Here is a 20,543-nt window from a genome sequence, read left to right on the forward strand (position 1 = left end):
TCTCATTCAAATAATTTTTTCACCAAATTAAAAAAAGTTTTATTATTTTAATTTGTTTTTAAAAAATCGCTTTTTATTTCAATTTTTATATATACATATATTTATACGTTTCTCTAAATTTTAATATTAGTTAAAAATAATTAATTTGATAGTAAAAAAATCAGTCACTGATTCAAATAAAGTGTATAAATAAATTAAAGAAAAATTATCGAATTCATAGAAATTTTGTGAAATTCAACTGAAAATAATTAAATGTGTTAAACAATTTCATTACAAGCTTGTTAACAAATCGAATTTTCAAGGTATTTTAATTTATTACTTAATAAATAATTGAATTTTATAAAGAGTCACATTTTAATGTATTTTAATTATTAATCTTCGCATTAAGAAATTAGCGCGAAGATTAATAATTAAAATTTTTATTAGTTAATTTAAAAAAAGATACACACTTAAAATCTTTTCATAAATTTGAATTTTTGCAAAGTTTTTTTTTAAATTCTGAAAAATAAGATTTTTGAAATTTTTCAATTCTATTGTTTCAAGATAATTGAATTTTTATAAATAAATATTTGAAAATTTTTGAAATAATTGAAATTTCTTTACATTCTATTAAAAATAATAAAATTCTTATTTAAAGAATTTTATTTAAATTTTTCGAAAATAATCAAGGGAAGTTAGTCACCATAATTACAATTTTATCTTTAAAGATTTCTTCGCAATAAATTCAATTATTTTCATAAATAGTGAAACTCATTGCAGAATTTCAATTATTTTCAATACAATTTTACTCAAATTCCTCGAAAAATGTAATTATTCTTCAAAATTTTATTCACTTCGTCGAAAGAATTCAATTATTTTCTAGAAACTGTAAAAAAATTCTTCTCAAGAATTCAATTATTTCCATAAATAGCAAAATTCTCCAGATTTACTAAATTCTTTTGAATATTATTTTAACAAATATCCTTTACAAGAATTCAATTATTTTCAAAAGTAAATAAGATTCTTTGCTAAAATTCAATTATTTTTAGAAATTTCAATAAAATTTTTTGTAAAATTTATTTGTTTTCATAAATAACAATATTCATCACAAGAATTCAATTATTTTCAAAAGTAATAAAATTCTTTGTAGAAATTCAATAATTTTTAAAAATTTTTCACCAAAAATTCAATTATTTTCAAAAATTTTAATAAAATTCTTTCACAATTTCAATTATTTTCAAAAGTTTTTCGCAATTCAATAATTTTCAATATTTACCTACTATTTGCATAAAATTTATCAAAAGATTTAATTATTGAAAACAATTTTTAATACAATTCTACGATAACATTTAATTAATTTCATAATTAATAAAATTTCATTTAGGAATTTAATTATTTTTATTGCAGAATTTCAAATATTTTTAATACAATTTTAAATAAATTCTTCGAAAAATGTGATTATTCTTAAAAATTTTATTAAAATTCATCGAAAGAATTCAAATATTTCCATAAATAGCAAAATTTTTTAGATTTACTAAATTCTTTTGAATATTATTTAAAAAAAAAAAATTTTCTCAAGAATTCAATTATTTTCATGAAATTCCATAAAATTCTTTGTAGAAATTCAATTATGTTTAAAAGTTTTTTTAAATTCTTCTCAAAATTTCAATTATTTTTAGAAATAATTAAATTGTTTTACACAATTCAATTATTTTCAATAATTTTTAATAAAATTCTACGCAAACATTTAATTATTTTCATTATAATAACATTCTTTGAAAGGATTCAATTCTGTAAATAGTAAAATTCCTTGCAGAAATTCAATTAGAATCATGATGCATTTTAATAAAATTGAATCAATTATAATTATGAACAGACAAAATTATTTTAAAAAATGGAAAAAATTAATTGTTTAATTCAATTATTTTCCAAATTTTTAATTAAAATTATTCAAAAAACATTATTTTCAAAAAATTTAAAGAAACTCGTCAAAAGAATTTAATTATTCATAAAAATTTTGGAAGCCATTTGTAGATTTATTTATGTTCTGGAAGTGAAATAAATTTAAATTTGATGAGAAAAAAAAGGTGGGAAAAATTAGGACAATGCCGGGAATTTTGTTGAACGAAAATAGTAGACACCCTGCAGCTGATTGTTGAATTCCTTACATTATAATAATAAAATTTCAATAGATTTAATTTAATTTTCTTTTGCAGTTTTGGGTTACAATAGAGATTTGCAAACTCGAGCAGCGTTCATGGAAGTTTTAACGAAAATTCTTCAGCAAGGAACGGAATTCGACACACTCGCGGAAACCGTGTTGGCCGATAGATTTGAGCAGTTGGTACAGTTGGTGACAATGATAAGCGACAAGGGAGAATTGCCGATAGCGATGGCTCTGGCGAATGTTGTGACGACCAATCAGATGGACGAACTTGCACGGGTTTTCGTTACTCTATTCGATGCGAAGCATCTGCTCTCGCCTCTTCTTTGGAACATGTTTTATCGCGAAGTCGAGGTTTCCGATTGCATGCAAACTCTATTTCGGGGCAATAGTCTTGGCAGTAAAATCATGGCATTTTGCTTCAAAATCTATGGCGCCAGCTACCTGCAGAATCTCTTGGAGCCACTTATACGACCTTTGTTGAGTGATCCTGTCACGGGTTTTGAAGTTGACAGCGCGAGAATTGACGCTAACGAGGACATCGAGCAAAATGGAAGGAACCTGATTGCTTTGACGCAAAAAGTTTTCGATGCTATCGTTTCTTCGGCTGATCGGTAACAGGTTTTTTTGTGCATCATTATTTTAGAAATACAGTGGAACCTCGATTATCCCAAATTTTTTTTCGTCTTAAACACAAACTTTCAATTTCTACAAATGTAAAAATTTAAAGTTTGTGTTTAAGACGACAAAAAAAATACGCGCAACTTGGAAATCTGGAAAACCTGGAAATGTCAGGGAATTTGATTGGAATCCTGGAAAATTGTTGTTTGCGAAAGTTATTGGGTTTGAAAAAATATTCAATTTCTAGAATTCATTAGACAAATTCTAAATTTTTGTGTCTATAAACTATAGAAATTACCACAAATTCTAATACTTGCAAAATCTTCAATTTTTTTCTACTTCTGACAATAATTTCTTTTCAAATAATACTTAATTCTTGAAAAACTGTCATATAAAATGATTACTCAATAATTTTATTAGAAATTTTAAAGAACTTAAATTTTTGAAAAATTAATAATTCAAATTCTTCTGAAATTAGTTAAATTTTTTAATATATACCTATATATAATTATATTAAATTAGTTACTGAAAATAATAGATTTATAGAAGAATTTTAGTTTAAAAAAAACTAAAAAAATTAAATTTTGGAGAAGTTACAAATTATTGCGCAGAAATTCAATTATATGTTCAAACATTTTAATGAAATTCTTGAAAAAATTTCAATTATTTTCAAAATTTTTCCTCAATTCAATGATTTTTAATTGGTCTCTACTATTTTAATAAAATTTTCCAAAAGAATTCAATTATTTAAAAGAAATTTTGATATATTTCTAGGCAAATATTTAATTATTTTCATAAATAATAAAATTCTTTTTAGGAATTCAATTATTTTTATAAATAATAAAATTCATCGCAGAATTTCCAATATATTTTTAATACAATTTTAATCAAATTAATATACAAATTTCTTTACGATTGTGAAATTATTTGAAAACATCAATAACTTAACTTCCTTATTAATCATTATTTTTTCATAGAAAAAAAGATTTTCAAAAATTTTAAATTCAAACTTTTTGAAATTCAATAATTTATTAAAAGAATATTATTATAAAAAATGATTCAAATTTTCAAAGATTTTCATTTGAAACTTTTTCAAAATTCAGTTACTCCTAAAGTTCATGCTTTTAATATTCAATTATTATCTAAAATTTTAACTGAAATTCATTTTTAAATTAATTTTTATTAGAAAATTCTACAAGAATTCAATTATTTAAATACAAAAATAAGAATAATATTTAAATATAAATTTAAATAATTGAATTCTTTCGACGAATTTTAATAACATTTTTAAGAATAATTACATTTTTCGACGAATTTTTTGCTTTTGAATTTCTAAATTTTATTAATGAATAGTAATTTTTACTAACTTATTAGTAAAATTTACGATTTCAAAAGCAAATTTTTACTAATTATTTAAAAAAATGTTTTTTTAAATTCTTTGGAAGAATTCAATTATTTAAAAAATATTAGAATTTTTCAGAGGAATTCAATTATTTTCAAATATTTTAATAAAATTGTTCGAACGAAATCAATTATTTTAAATACAATTTTAATTAAATTTTTTTTGAAATAATTCAATTATTCTTTTAGATTTTAATAAAATTCTTCCCAAGAATTAAATTATTTATATAAATAATTCTTCGAAAGAATTCAATTATGTCGATAAATAAGAAAATTATTCTCGAAAATTCAATTATTTTGAGGCATTTTTAATAAAATTCTATGCAAAATTCACTTATTTTCATATAAATAACAATATTCATCACAAGAATTCAATTATTTTTAAAAGTAATAAATTTCATCTTAACAATTCAATTATTTAAAAAAATTCTAATAAAATCGTTCGCAAGAATTCAATTATCTTTATAAAAACCAAAATTTTTCACCAAAAAGTCAATTTTTTTCAATAATTATTTAAATAAAATTTTTTGGAAAATTTAAATTATTTTCAAAATTTTTTGCAATTTAATAATTTTCAATATTTAATATTTTCATAAAATTTATCAAAAGATTTAATTATTGAAAACAATTTTTGATACAATTTTACGAAAACATTTAATTATTTTCATAAATGATAAAATTTCTTTTAGGAATTCAATTATTTTCATCCCAGAATTTCGAAAATTTTTAATTCAATTTTAAATAAATTCCTCGAAAAATGCAATTTTTCTTGAAAATTTTATTAAAACTCGACGAAAGAATTGAATTTTAAGAAACATTCAATTATTTAATAAAATAATAAAATTCGTTGCATTAATTCAATTATTTTAAGGAATTTTAATAAAATTCTTTACCAAAATTCAATTATTTCGATAAATATCAAAATTTATCACATGAATTCAATTTTTTTGAAAAGTAATAAAAAACTTGGCAAAAATTAAATTATTCTCAAAATTTTTGAAAAATTCTCGTCAAAAATTAAGTTATTTTTAAAAATTGGTAGCGAAATTCTTCTCAAGAAGTTAATTATTTTCAAAAATTTTAATAAAATTCTTATCAAAATTTCAATTATTCAAACAAAATTTAATAAAATTCTTCGCATGAATATTATTTTCATAAATTATTATTTAAATTCTTCTCACGAATTCAATTATTTTTAAAAATTCTAATTAAATTCTTCAAAAGTTTTTAATTATTTTCAAGAATTGTAATAAATTTCTTTAATTTAATAAATTTCAGTAAAATTTCAATTAAATTCCTTAAAAGAATTTAATTATTTTCAAAAATTGTTAATAAAATTCTTCTTCAAATTTCAATTGTAAGAAACATTCAATTAGGTATTCAATAAATTATTTATTTTTGTATTTAAATAATTTCATTCCCGTAGAATTTTATAATAAAAATTTATTTCAAAATTAATTTCTATTAAAATTTTAGATAATAATTGAATATTAAAAACATTGTAGCGTGAATTTTAGAAATAATTGAATTTTGAAAAGGTTTTAAATTAAAATCTTTGAAAATTTAAATTTTTCATATTTTAACTAACAATTCTGTAGCATTCATTTTTTTATAAATGTTTAATTGAATTTTTTTTTGAAATTATTTGAAGTCTTTATTTTCTAATATATGTTTAATTGAAGAATTTCCGAATAATCAAAATTTCGTAATGTTGAATTGTGAACAAATGGATTTGAAAACTCTCAAAAAACTTTTTTAAAAATTATTAAAAATACTTGATTTGAAGAAGAATTTTAGTTAAAAATTCTAGAAAATAGTAATAATTGAATTTAAATGATGAAAATAATTTCGAAGAAGTGAGAGTAACAATATTTAATAAAATAATAATTTTATCACTTGGTTATTTTTAATTATTATAAGCTATTGAGTTTCAAAAGGATTTAATTTAAATATTTTGAAAATAATTTTAATTCCGTTGGAAAAATAATAATGATTATATATTTATTTAAAAAAGAAGATATTGATGTTTTCGAATAATTTGACTTTTGAAGAAATTTGTAAATAAATGTAATAGAACATTTTTTTGAGTATCTAATTACTTTTAGAGTGAATCAGAATATTCTTTAGGGTCAGGGAAAAAGTAAAAATTTTGTCCGGAATTGAGGGAAAAGTCAAAGGAAAAAGATAATTAATTTCAAAATAAAACTAATTCAGACAGGAATTGGTTCGGATAATCAAGGTTCCAGTGTATATATTATATTTAAAATTTTTAATAATTTTTCTTTCTTTAGATTCCCGCCGCAATTGCGCTCAATGTGCCACTGTCTCTACCAAGTTTTAAGTAAAAGATTTCCACAATGTCCTCAAAATAATATCGGCGCTGTTGGAACAGTTATATTTTTACGATTTATCAACCCAGCAATTGTGTCGCCCCAAGAAATGGGAATTGTAAATAAACCAATGCCACCACAAGTGAAACGAGGCCTTATGCTTATGTCAAAAATCCTACAAAACATAGCGAATCATGTGGAATTCAGCAAAGAACAGCACATGTTGCCTTTCAATGATTTTCTCCAAGCTCATTTTGAAATTGGCAGACGATTCTTCATTCAAATAGCGTCGGACTGCGAAACTGTGGATCAAGCTAGTCATCCAATGTCCTTTGTCTCGGACGCCAACGTCTTGGCTTTACATCGACTACTCTGGAATCATCAAGAGAGAATTGGCGACTATCTAAGCAGTAGCAGGGATCACAAAGCTATGGGCAGACGGCCGTTTGATAAAATGGCCACTTTGCTGGCGTACCTTGGTCCTCCTGAACATAAACCAGTTGACTCTCAGTAAGTTTTTTTACTTCAATTAAAAGAGAGTTTAATAACTTATAACTTCACCATTGGAATATGTGATTACTTAGAAACTTATTCAAATATTTTATAATTTGACTACATATTTATTTTCTTATTATAATGAGGAAGTAAAATGTTTATAAAATGAATAACTTGTTTTATAGTTAGTTTATTTCAATTTTCTGACTTCTAGTAAATAATCTTATTATGATTTTTAATTCAACAAAAGTTATTGACAAATGACAGAGTTTGGGAATTTAGAATTCGTCAGGAAAATCATGGAAAAGTCAGGGATTTTTATTAAAAGTACTGGGAAAAATTCAAGTTTTGGAATCTATAAGAAAATTCTGAATTTTAGTCTTTTTTGTTTGCCTCATAAATTATGAAATTACCAAGAATTCTAATACAAAACCTTCAATTTTTTCTATTTCTGACAATAAATTCTTTTTAAATAACTTAATTCTTGAACAACTATCATAAAATTATTAGGTACTTAGAAATTATTTAATGAATAATTAAATTTCATTTACTTAAAAATTTCAAAATTAATTGGATTTCAAATAGTTGCGTTTACAATTTTCATAAATAGATTAACTTCAAAGGTTTCAATTTGAAATTTTGTATAAAATATCAATTTTTAATGAATTTAAATAGAAATTTTAAGAACTGATTACAGAAATTCAATTATTTTCAAAAGTAATAAAATTCTTCGCAAAAATTCAATTATGTTCAAAAAATTTTTTAAATTCTCGTCAAAATTTCAATTATCTTTACTAATAATAAAATTCGTCTCTAAAATTCAATTCTTTTCAAAAATTTTCCTCATTTAAATTATTTTTAATATCTATGTACTATTTTAATAAAATTTTCCAAAAGAATTCAATTATTTAAACAAAATTTTAATCAAAATTTCACAGGAATTCAATTACTTACCAACTTTTTAGAAATTTCTTCGCACCAATCCAATTATTTTTTATTTTTTAATGAAGTTTCTCGAAACAATTCAAATATATTCAGAGAATTGAAAAAAATAGTCCTGAAAAATTCAATTATTTCGAAAAATTTAAATAAAATTCTTTTAAAAATTCTATTATTTAAAAAAATGTTGACAAAATTCTTTACAAGATTTAGTTAAAAAAATTGCAATTTTAATAAAATTTTCCTCTACAATTCAATTCTTTTCAATACTATTCTTCTTAAGAATTCAATCATTCTCACAAATAATACATTTTTTTATTGGAATTCAATTATTTAAAAAAAATTTGAATAAAATTCTTCGCAAGAAATCAATTATTTTCATAAATAAAATTTTTCTCGAGAATAAAATTATTTTAAAAAATCTTGATAAAATGCTTAATAAATCTTGATTCTTTGTCAGATTTTAATTATTTTCAATTTTTTAATGAAATTTCCTGATGCAATTTAATCATTTTTAAAAAGTTTTGTAAAATTCTGCGATATTCAATTATATAAAAAAGTTTCAATAAAATTCTTCACAAGAAATTAATTAGTTTTCTGAATAATAATATTTTCCTCAGGAATTTTATTTTATTTTTACAATTAAATTTTTCACAGAAATTCCATTCTTAAAACAAATTTTTTAAAAAATAAATAAAAAAACTTATCGCAGAATATCAATTATTTTTTATACAATTTTAAATAAAATAATATAAAATTTCATTTATTCTTAAATTTTTCTTTTAATAATTGAAATTGAACATTTAATTATTAAATTTCATTAACTTTTTCCAAAAAATTGAATTCTTTCATGAAATTTTTTTGTGAAAATAACTGAATTTTTGCAATGAATTTTACTATTTATAAATATAATTGAATTGTTTCGAAGGATTTATTAAAATTTTAGAAAATAATTGAAATCCTCCGAAGAATTTAATTATTTACAAAAAAATTGAATTCTTGACAAGAATTTGTTTCAAGTTTTTTAAAATAATTGAAATTCTCTGAAGAATTTTATTGTTATTGAAAATAATTGAAATCTTCCAAAGAATTTTATTTTTTATGATAATAATTGAATTCTTGCGAAGAATTTTATTCAAATTTTTGAAAATAATTGAAATCCTCCGAAGAATTTTATTATTTAAGAAAATAATTGAAATTCTTTGGAAAATTTTATTATTTAAATAAATAAATAAATAAATCTTCCAAAGAATTTTATTTTTTATGATAATAGCTGAATTCTTTTGAAGAATTGTATTCATTTTTGAAAATATAAACAATAATAATTAATTATGTACTTAATAAGTGAATTTTTTAAATTTTGATTATGAAATTATTCAGAAATTTATTTTTAAAAATAAAAAATTTTGTAATTTGCATAAAAATAATAAATCGAATGCGACGTTCCGCGTGCGTAACGTTTGCTATCTTTTAATAATTTTTGAAAAAGTTCTTTGAGAATTTTCATAATTTATTTATTTTACAATTCAATTTTACAAAATTTCATTTATTCAGATATTCTTCAATTAAATATATATATATTAGATAATAGAAACTTCAAAAAAATAATTTCAAGTAAAATTCAAATAAACGTTTTCAAAAAAATTATTTCTTCTTCAGAATTGTTAATTAAAAGTATGAAAGATTTAAACTTTCAAAGATTTTGGCAGACTATACAGTTAATATTATTATTAATTTTACTATTCATAAATAAAATTGAATTGTTTCGAAGGATTTATTAAAATTTTAGAAAATAATTGAATTTTTTCAAAATATTTAATAACGAATTAAGAAAAAAATTTAATTCTTTCGTTAAATTTTTCTGAAAATAATTGAATTTTTGCAAAGATTTTATTATTTAAAAAAATAATTGAATTTTTTCGAAGGATTTATTAAAATTTTAAAAAATAATTCTATTCGTTCGTGAAATTGTATTAAAATTTTGTTTAAAAATAATTGAATTTTTGCAAAAAAATTCTTATAATATAAAATAATGATTTTATCACTCTGTCATCTTAAATTTATCATAAAACATGAAGAAATCGATCACTTCGAGTCTTCGACTCGGAGAGATATATTTCTTCATGTTTTATAATAATATTCTCATAAAGTTATTGAATTTCAGAAGGTTTGAATTTAAAAATCTTAATTCCTATAGAAAAATAATAATGATGAAATATTTATTTAAAAAAGAAGTTATTGATGTTTTCGAATAATTTTACTTTTGAAGAAATTTGTAAATAAATGTCATAGACCATTTTTTTGAGTATCTAATAATTTTTGGAGTTAATCAGAATATTTTTCAGGGTCAGGGAAAAAGACGAAATTTTGTGTACTAATTAATAAACTAATTGAAAAAATTTTATTAGATTTGTCTCACTGTTTACTAGAAGATTCAAAGTTTGAAAAAAATCGAAACAATTATGAGAAAACATTAACAACTTTACTTCAGAATGTCTGCTACTTGCATACACATTTCTCTTGCACTATTGTAAGTTAATTTGAATTTTGTAGAAAATTATTGATTACTGTAAAAATGCACCTTTTTAGCTTACTATTCTCGTCGTCCTACGCTCGATGGTCAAGCATTGATATGTCGTCAACAAATTTTGAGGAAATAATGGTGAAACACAATATGCACGAAAAAGAAGAATTTAAAAGTATCAAGAGTCTGAATATTTTCTATCAAGCGGGAACGAGTAAACAAGGATACCCTGTTTTTTATTACATTGCAAGACGTTACAAGTAATTATAATAATTCTCAATTTAGACAAGTTGTTTGACTTTAATACTAGTTGTGATTAAAATTTTTTTTTCCCAGGATCGGCGAAACTAATGGAGATCTTTTGATATATCATGTGATTCTGACTTTGAAGCCATTTTGCCATTCGCCATTTGAATTGGTTGTTGACTTTACACACACTTGTTCCGACAATCGTTTTAGAACTGAATTCCTGCAAAAATGGTTTTACGTTTTGCCGGAAGTTGCTTATGAAAATATTCACGCCTCGTATATTTATAATTGCAACAGTTGGGTGAGGGAGTACACGAAGTTTCACGACAGAATCTTGGCACCCTTGAAAGGAAATCGAAAAGTCATTTTCGTCGACGGTCCGGGAAGACTCAACGATCTCATTGATCCGGAACAACAAAAATTACCTGGAGCAACACTTTCGCTCGATGAAGATCTTAAAGTTTTCACAAGTGCGCTCAAACTGTCTCATAAAGATACCAAAGTCTCTATAAAGGTGAGTCTGCATTAATAATAGTTATTTATGAGTGTCATACAATATTTTTTACAACAGTCACCACATAGAAAAAAGAAAGCCGAAAATATTGCGTTTAAGAACAAAAAAACTTACGTAGTTGGTGAAAATAAGGAATTACAAATGATTGGAGAAATTCAATTATTTCTGTGAAAAATTTTGTTATTTTTGAAAATAATTGAATTCTTTATAAGAATTTTATAAACATTGCTTTAAATAATTAATTTTTTTTTGAAATATAATAAATATTAAGAAAAATTTATTTTAAATAATTTACTTCTTGTGAAAATAATTATAATTATAATAATTATAATTTTGTTAGCGAACTAGAAAAATAAAACAAAAAGTAAGGGAGCGCGAGTGTTATTTTTTGGACAACTTAGTGAATTATTTTAAAAGTTTTAGTTAAAAACATGAAAAAAAATTTAAATTTGGAAAAGTTACAAATTATTGCAGAAATCCAATAATTGTTTTCAAGAGTAATAAAAGTTATCGCAGAAATTTAATTATGTTCGAAAGTAATAACATTCCTCTATAGGAATTCAATTATTTTCATAAATAATCAAACTCATCATAGAATTTCAATTATTTTTAAAATACAATTTTAATCGAATTTTTCGAAAAATGTAATTATTTTTAAAAATTTTATTAATAATCGTCGAAAGAATTCAATTGTTTAAAAATTTATTGATAAAATTCTTTATGAGAATTGAATTTAAAAAAATATTAAATTATTGAATATAAATTATTTTTATTTTTGTATTTAAATAATTAAATTCTAGTAGAATTTCGTAATAGAAATTGATTTAAAAATGAGTTTCAGTTGAAATTTTAGATAATAATTGAATATTAAAAGCATAATTGCATGAATTTTTAGAAATAATTGGATTTTGAAATTAATTTTTTTGAAAAAGATTAATTGAATTTTTTTTATATAATTTGAAGTTTTTATTTTTAATTTTTATATATTTTTTCGTTTTGAGACATGAGAATTCGAAAAATGTAAAAAAAAAATTTCTGTCTGTCTGTCTGTATGCAAAACTTTGTTCGCGCATCACTTCAAAACGGTTTTACCGATTAAAGTGAAACTTGGCAGTCTATTAGGTATTAACGTAACTTATAATCATAGCCTTATTCGATTAAAAAATATTAACTTGAACGAAAGTTACGACATTTTTTCAAAAAATTCGAAAAATCAAAAAAATGAAAAATTTTTATTTTTTATAAAATGGATGCAAAACTATCCTTAGCTAACTTTTTTAGATAAATACAACCCATTTCTATACTAAAATTTCAAAAAAAGACGTATTTTGAAATTTTTTTCGTTTTTTCTGATCAAATTTTTTCTACAAAAATGATGATTCTTGATTTTTAAACAAGCTTTTTATGGAAAGTTATTAAACTTTTTTTATTTAAAGACCAGTATTTAAACCAAGAAATTTACTTTATTGGACCAAAAAAATTGTTTCAATATTCAGTTTTTAAAATCAAGAAAGTTATGCAAAAGTTAACAAAAACATGTTCATATGAATTAAATGTATCACTGCTACTCAAAGGGTTAAATATTAATTAATTCTTGCATCAAGTTGGTATTTTCTAGATTAAGATATTTTCTAATTAATTAATTAATTTGTTTTCTTGGTAATTTTAATTTCAATTTTATCATAAAAATAGAAAAAAATAGGAATTTTAAATCTAAAATTTAAAAGTTTAAATATTTTTACCCATAAAAATTGAAAATATTAATATCTAATTTTTTTGATTTTACCTACTTATTACTTTTAAATAACATGTTTTTTGTTTTTACAAATTATGATCCAAGATAATTTAGTAATACTGAAATGAAAATGTTTCATATCTTTTATCAAATTTAATTAACAAGAATTTTTTTAGTTTTACAAAGCTCCTGGAGAATAATCCCGAGTAGAAATTTTGACAGGGGCCTGGGCGGGTCCAGACCTGGGTGAAACAAGGAACCCGGCCGGCGCCATGGCGCAAAGCCTGATTTGACGAGCTGCCAGGTCGGGTCCCGGTCGGGTTCCCGGTTTCATGCGGGGTCAGGGCCCTGTTAGGGCAATTTCTGCACGGGATTTAAAAACTTGCCAAAAACAACTAACAGTGGTTACCTCCAAGACTGCAAAACGGGCCCGTCAACACTGAAAAAATTACATTCTAATTTTAAGAAAAACTTCTTAAATATGCGCCAAGAATATTCCCCACTTAAATTAAGTGGGAAATATTCTTACAATACTAATTTTCTTCTTATTGTAAGAATATTTCCCACATAATCTAAGTAGGGGAATATTCTTGGCGCATATTTAAGAAGATTTTCTTAAAATTAGAATGTAATTTTTTCAGTGAATGTCTGCAGAAAACTGGCAAAAAGTACTGGGCCTATACTGGCATTCAAAACGTCTCATTGCTGGTAACGGGACTTAGCACGGACCAATAGTGGTACATTATTATCAGATTATTAGGATAAACTTTTCTATCTATGATGGCAAGTTGTAATTGAAAGTATTGGATAAAACTGAATTCTGGGATTTTTGGGAAATCCGTGACAAAAAAATAAAAATCACTACTTTCCTCGCCTTGAATCCTCTTGCAATTTTTTTAAATGGCTTCTGATTATTAAGAGAAAAAAATGCTTGCGAGGCGAGGAAACAATAATTTAGTTGAATTTCCAGGAATTTCGGGAAATCCGTGATCCTTTCGTAATTTTTTTAAAGGGCTGTTAATATTAAAATAAGCAATTAGCTAAAGTAAAAATTTTCGTCGAATAAACGTTGGTAATTTCAGTTTCAGAATATTGGGACGTTGCTCGGCTCAGTAATGGCACATTAATAGCAAAAATTTTGTATCTGCTATGATGGCAAAATACAATTGCCAATATTGGGACGTACCTTGCCATAATAATATCACAATATCGATAAATAGTGTAGCTTATTGACTTCACGTCAGAGTAGCAAAGTGAAATAAAGACGTATAAATATGATAAATTAATTAGTTAATTAATAAAAAATGTAATAATTTATATTAGTTTTTGTATTTTGCCAATACTGGGTAAGTAATGGCAGTCAACCGTAATTAACACCACAAGAGTCGTCCCAATAATATCGGCCAAGACTAGGTGACAACTTTGCCAGTTTAGGGCGATTTTAAAAATTCTAAACATTATCTTTTTACTTTCCTTAAAATTTCGTTTTCTTCTTCATTAATTAATATTAATAATCATCAAGAAAATTAGTTTAAATGTAGTTGGTTAAATACTAATCAATACTCAATATGGAAAACTTTAAAAATACTAAGAAACACGTCGAAGACGGGTATCGCAGCTAGTATTAAATACTTTCACTGGTTCGATCCTATATATATTGCAAATTTTCGCAAGTGTTCCAATCTCAAAAGTAAAAGTTGTCAAATTGGACTAATAATTTTACAAACTTTAGCACTATTAAGGTTTGGTCCAGTTTGATCAGTAGGTTTTCCAAAAAATTATAGCTATTACATAACAATGTGAAAAATGTTGTCCTATATGCTTTTTTTGAAAATTAAACATTTTTTGGACATATTTTGAAAACGGACCCTTTTCTTCTTTTTTGAGCCTTAAAATAAATTTTTTTCTTTTCAGGTGGGGCCGACAGCAATTCAAATAACTTCGGCAGAGAAATGTAAAGTCCTTTCGCACTCAGTCTTATTGAATGATGTGTATTACGCTTCGGAAATCGAGGAAGTTTGTCTGGTTGATGATAATCAGTTCACTCTCACGATTTCAAATGAAGCCGGTCCATTGTCTTTTATTCATAACGACTGCGACAGTATTGTGCAGGCAATAATTCATATCAGAAATCGTTGGGAACTTTCTCAGCCGGATTCAATGTCGGTTCATCCGAAAATTCGACCCAAAGACGTGCCAGGAACATTACTGAACATGGCCCTCTTAAATCTGGGCAGTTCGGACCCCAATCTGCGGACCGCTGCATACAACCAACTCTGCGCCCTCACTGCAACTTTTGATCTCAAGATTGAGGGGCAACTGCTGGAAACGTCAGGGCTCTGCATTCCCTCGAATAACACCATTTTCATCAAACATTTGAGTGAAACTCTTGCAGCTAATGATCCGCACTTGACATTGGAATTTTTGGAAGAGTGCATTGAGGGCTTCAAAGGGTCAACTATTGAACTCAAGCATTTGTGTTTGGAGTACATGACACCTTGGCTTAACAATCTCGTATGTTTCTTTCTATTTCGCTTCTTTTTAAATCAATTTGACTATTATGTAGAGAAAGGTCCGTAAATTTGCTTCAAGTCCGTAAAAGTCAATTTAAAAAAAAAAAGGACCGTAAAGTCTGTAATTTCACAGAAAAAAGACAAAAAATTCGTAAATTCTACGATATAATTTGGAGAATCTTACAGAAATTACAAATTCTTCACAAAAATTCAATTACGTTCAAAAATTTTGAAACATTCTCGTCAAAATTTCAATTACCTTTAGAAATATTAAAACACTTCTCCGAAATTCAATTATTTTCAAAAATTTTCAATATTTATTATTTTCAAAAAATTTTGCAAAAGAATTCAATTATTTAAAAAAAATTTGATAAAATTCTACGCAAACATTTAATTATTTTCAAAAAATAATAAAAATTTCACAGGAATTCAATTATTTACAAATTTTTTTATAAATTTCTTCACAATAATTCAATTACTTTGATAAATAATAAAACTTTTACAGAGATTCAATTATTTTCGTAAATACTAAAATTCTTTATAGGAAAATGAATTTCATTTAAAATTTTAGATTATAATTGAATATTAAAAGCAATATAGCGTGGATTTTTAGAAATACTTGACAATTTAAAAAGGTTTCATATTAAAATCTTTGAAAGTTTGTATTTTTCATACTTTCAATTAACAATTCTGTAGAAGAAATAATTTTTTTGAAAACGTTTATTTGAATTTTACTTGAAATTATTTTTTTGAAGTTTCTATTATCTAATATATATATTTAATTGAAGAATATCTGAATAAATGAAATTTTGTAAAATAAATAAATTATGAAAATTCTCAAAGAACTTTTTCAAAAATTATTTAAAAAAAAGCAAACGTTACGCACGCGGAACGTCGCATTCGATTTATTACTTTTATGCAAATTACAAAATTTTTTATTTTTAAAAATAAATTTCTGAATAATTTCATAATCAAAATTTAAAAAATTCACTTATTAAGTACATAATTAATTATTATTGTTTATATTTTCAAAAATTTGAATACAATTCTTCAAAAGAATTCAGCTATTTTTATAATAAAATTTTCTGCAAAAATTCAATTATTTCCATAAATAATAAAATTTTCCAAAGAATTTCAATTATTTTCTTAAATAATAAAATTCTTCAGAGGATTTCAATTATTTTCTAAAATTTTAATAAAATTCTTCGCAAGAATTCAATTATTATCATAAAAAATAAAATTCTTTGGAAGATTTCAATTATTTTCAATAACAATAAAATTCTTCGGAGAATTTCAATTATTTTAAAAAATTTGAAACAAATTCTTGTCAAGAATTCAATTTTTTGTTTTTGTAAATAATTAAATTCTTCGGAGGATTTCAATTATTTAAAAAAATTTGAAACAAACTCTTGTCAAGAATTCAATTTTATTTCATAAATAATTGAATTCTTTACAGAATTTCAATTATTTTCAAAAATTTGAAATAAATTTTTGTCAAGAAATCCTTTTGAAGAAAAATTCACGGCAAAAATTATTTTGAAAATTATTTTAAAAAGCTGAAAAAATTCTTTGTTTAATTCAATTATTTTCAAAATTTTCAATTTAAATTATTCAAAAAACATTATTTAAAAAAAACACAAAGAAATTCTTCAAAAGAATTTAATTATTTTAAAAAACTCTAATAATAAATAAATCATAAAATTAAATTACTTTCAAAATTTTCTATTAAAATTATTAAAGAAACTTCATTATTTAAAAAAAATTCAAAGAAATTCTTCAAAAGAATTTAATTAGGATTTTTACAAATTTTCTCAAGAATTAGATTATTTGTATAAATAATAAAATTCTGCGAAGGAATTCAATTATTCTTACATTTTTTGACAAAATTCTCTGCAAGAATTTAATGATTTTTAATAAATTAATTTGAAAATTAAAAATATTTAAAAAGAAAAATTATTAAAAAAGTTTGGAAAAATTAAAAATTAAAAAAAAAAAAATTTATCAAAATTCGTCCAAAAAATTTAATTAGGTATTTAAAAATTTATTGATGTAATTCTTTATGAGAATTAAATTTTAAGAAACATTCAATTTATTATTCAATAAATTATTAATATTTGTATTTAAATAATTGAATTCTCGTATAGAATTTTCTAATAAAAATTTATTTAAAAATGAATTTCAGTAAAAATTTTTTGTTAATTGAATATTTAAAGCAGTATAACGTGAATTTTTAGAAATAATTAAATTTTGAAATTAATTTATTTGAAAAAGTTTAATTGAAATTTGTTTATATTATTTGAAGTTTTTATTTTCTAATAATATAAAGAATTTTCGAATTAATTGAAATTTCATATATTGAATATTGTAAACAAATGGATTTGAAAATTGTCAAAGAACTTTTTTGAAAATTATTGAGAATATTTGATTGAAAGAAGAATTTTAGTTAAAAATTCTTGAAAATAATAATTGAATGGAAATGATGAAAATAATGTTTATAATTTTTTTAAGCTCAAAATCATTGCCCTGTAAGTCAAAAATTAAACTTTAATCCCAATTTTTTTGAGAAACATTTTAGTAATCTTTATACAAATGCGAAATTTTTTCAAGAAATTGAAATTTTAAATCCTTTTTTTTATTTAGAGGTCGATTATTTTATTTTTTGCAAAAATTCAATTATTCTTAAACAAAATTTTAATAAAATTTCACGAACGAATAGAATTATTTTTTAAAATTTTAATAAATCCTTCGAAAAAATTCAATTATTTTCTAAAATTTTAACACGATTTTTTAAAACCTTCAAAGAAATTGTTCATAGAATTCAATTATTTTCAAAATTTTTAATTAAAATTGTTAAAGAAACTTCATTTTATTTAAAAAAAATAATTCATAGAAATTCTTCAAAAAGAATTTAATTAAAAAAAATTTTTTAAATTTGAACAAAATTCTTCACGATAAAATTCTTCGAAGGAATTCAATTATTCTGAAATTTTTTAACGTAATTCTTTGCAAGAATTCAATGATTTTCAATAGGTACGTTAATTTTAAAATTGAAAATATTTAAAAAGTTAGGAAACAAAAAAGCAAACAATTATATAAAAGATTGTAACTATAAATTCAAATTTTCAAAGATTTTAATTTGAACCCTTTGCAAAACTCAATTATTTCTAAAAATTCACGCTATAATGCTTTTAATATTTAATTATAATTAAAAATTTGAAGTGAAATTACTTTTCTAATCAATTTTTATTAGAAAATTATTCGAAAATTCAATTATTTAAATACAAAAATTAATAATTTATTAAATAATTGAATATTTCTTAAAATTGAATTTTTATGAAGAATTTTATCAAAATCTTTAAAAATAATTGAATTCTTACGGCAAATTTAAAAGAAAAATTTAAGAATAAATGCAATTTTATATTATTTTATTTAAAATTATAGAAAAAATAATAATTGAAATTCTGCGATAAGTTTTTTATTTATGAAAATAAATTAATTCTTGAAAGAATTTTTTAAAAAATCTGTTTAAAAAATTGAATTCCTGTGAAGAATTTTAATTGTAAACATATAAAATTAAATTCCGGAGAAAAATATTATTATTTTGAAATACTTTGACTGGTTCGAGCTCTGAGAGAAATTGAAATTGTTACTAGGTTCGATTCTACAAGCCAAACGACGAAGGAGGGAAACGACAGAAGCAAGTGACACAAATTTTAGAGAAACTCATAACTTTGACGATTGATGAAGTCGAGATGTATCCGAGTATTCAGGCGAAAATTTGGAGCACGATCGGGAGACTTCCGGACCTGATAGACACAGTTTTGGATAATTTTATTCAACGAAGTGTTCGCTACGGTCTGGGATCGCCGATGGTGGAGATAATGGCGGACACGGCAGTGGCTCTGGCCTCTGGCAACGTCCAGCTTGTAGCAAAGAAAGTGATTGGAAGGCTCTGCCGAGTTGTTGACAAAACTTGTACGTCGCCGACTCCACTGTTGGAGCAACACATGATGTGGGACGATATTGCCATTTTGGCTCGGTACCTTTTAATGCTGTCGTTCAACAATTGTCTCGACGTTGGAAAGCACTTGCCTTACCTCTTCCATACGGTGACCTTCCTCGTCTGTTCCGGGAGTCTCAGTATGCGAGCTTCAACTCACGGTTTAGTCATCAATATAATTCACTCCTTATGCACCTGCAGTTCGCCCTCTTTTTCCGAAGACACTTATCGAGTTCTCCGAATGAGTTTGGACGAGTTCTCCTTGCCCAAGTTCTACTTGTTGTTTGGAATCAGCAAGGTGAAATCCGCTGCTGTAACTGCCTTCAGGTAATTTCAACTAGTTAGTCAATTAAAACCTACTATTTGGGTACTTTTTTAGATTTCACCCACTAAAAGCTACTATTTCTGTTCATTTGAGAATTTACTTTAAATTCGCTAAGACTAGAAATCAAAAAACTATTCTCGAAAGTTATAATCGAATTCTTTTCAACGATTCAATTATTTTCAAAAAATATTTTAAATTATTTTCAATATCTTGTAATTTTATAAGATTTCGCAAAAGAATTCAATTATTTTTTAAAAAATTGATAAATCTCATCCAAAATTCAATTATTTTCATAAATAATAAAATTTCCACAGGAATTTAATTAATTTAGAATAGCATTTTAAAAAAAAATTCCAGAAAAATTTAACAAAATTTTTATACAATTCTTCACAATAATTCAATTACTTTCACTAATAATAATATTTTTCATGGAAATAAAATTTGTTAAAAAAGTTTTTCATAAAATTCTAAGCAAGAATTCAAATATTTTCATAAAAAATAATAAAACTCATCGAAGACATTCGACACGACCATAAACAAAAACTGACTATCGTTCTCAAAATTCGCGTTCACTAAGGCTGTTTTCGGCATGGTCATGGATTGCGATCCGGATCATAAAGTAACCAATCACAGCATAGGAAAAGTGATCTGGATCGCGATCCATCTCGATCCATGCCCATGCCGAAAACTGCCTAAGTTGTCCAAAAAATAACACTCGCGCTCGCTTCCTTTTTGTTTTGTTTTTCAAATTCGC

General features: G+C 23.3%; 1 protein-coding gene across 3 annotated transcripts in view; it reads left to right on the plus strand.

Moving 5' to 3' along the window:
* Positions 1–20,543, plus strand: part of LOC122513003 (neurofibromin) — an 80,584-nt gene that overhangs the window by 35,316 nt on the left and 24,725 nt on the right. For all 3 annotated transcript variants that reach the window (XM_043629227.1, XM_043629228.1, XM_043629229.1), the window contains exons 12-17: positions 2,196–2,757; positions 6,457–7,005; positions 10,519–10,713; positions 10,790–11,216; positions 14,866–15,465; positions 19,118–19,791. In XM_043629227.1, the coding sequence (XP_043485162.1) occupies positions 2,196–2,757; positions 6,457–7,005; positions 10,519–10,713; positions 10,790–11,216; positions 14,866–15,465; positions 19,118–19,791 (3,007 nt within the window). The remainder of the gene's footprint in view (positions 1–2,195; positions 2,758–6,456; positions 7,006–10,518; positions 10,714–10,789; positions 11,217–14,865; positions 15,466–19,117; positions 19,792–20,543) is intronic.

Source organism: Leptopilina heterotoma, unplaced genomic scaffold, assembly GCF_015476425.1.
Source record: "Leptopilina heterotoma isolate Lh14 unplaced genomic scaffold, ASM1547642v1 Lhet_130, whole genome shotgun sequence".
In the NCBI taxonomy this organism is placed as follows: Eukaryota; Metazoa; Arthropoda; class Insecta; order Hymenoptera; family Figitidae; genus Leptopilina; species Leptopilina heterotoma.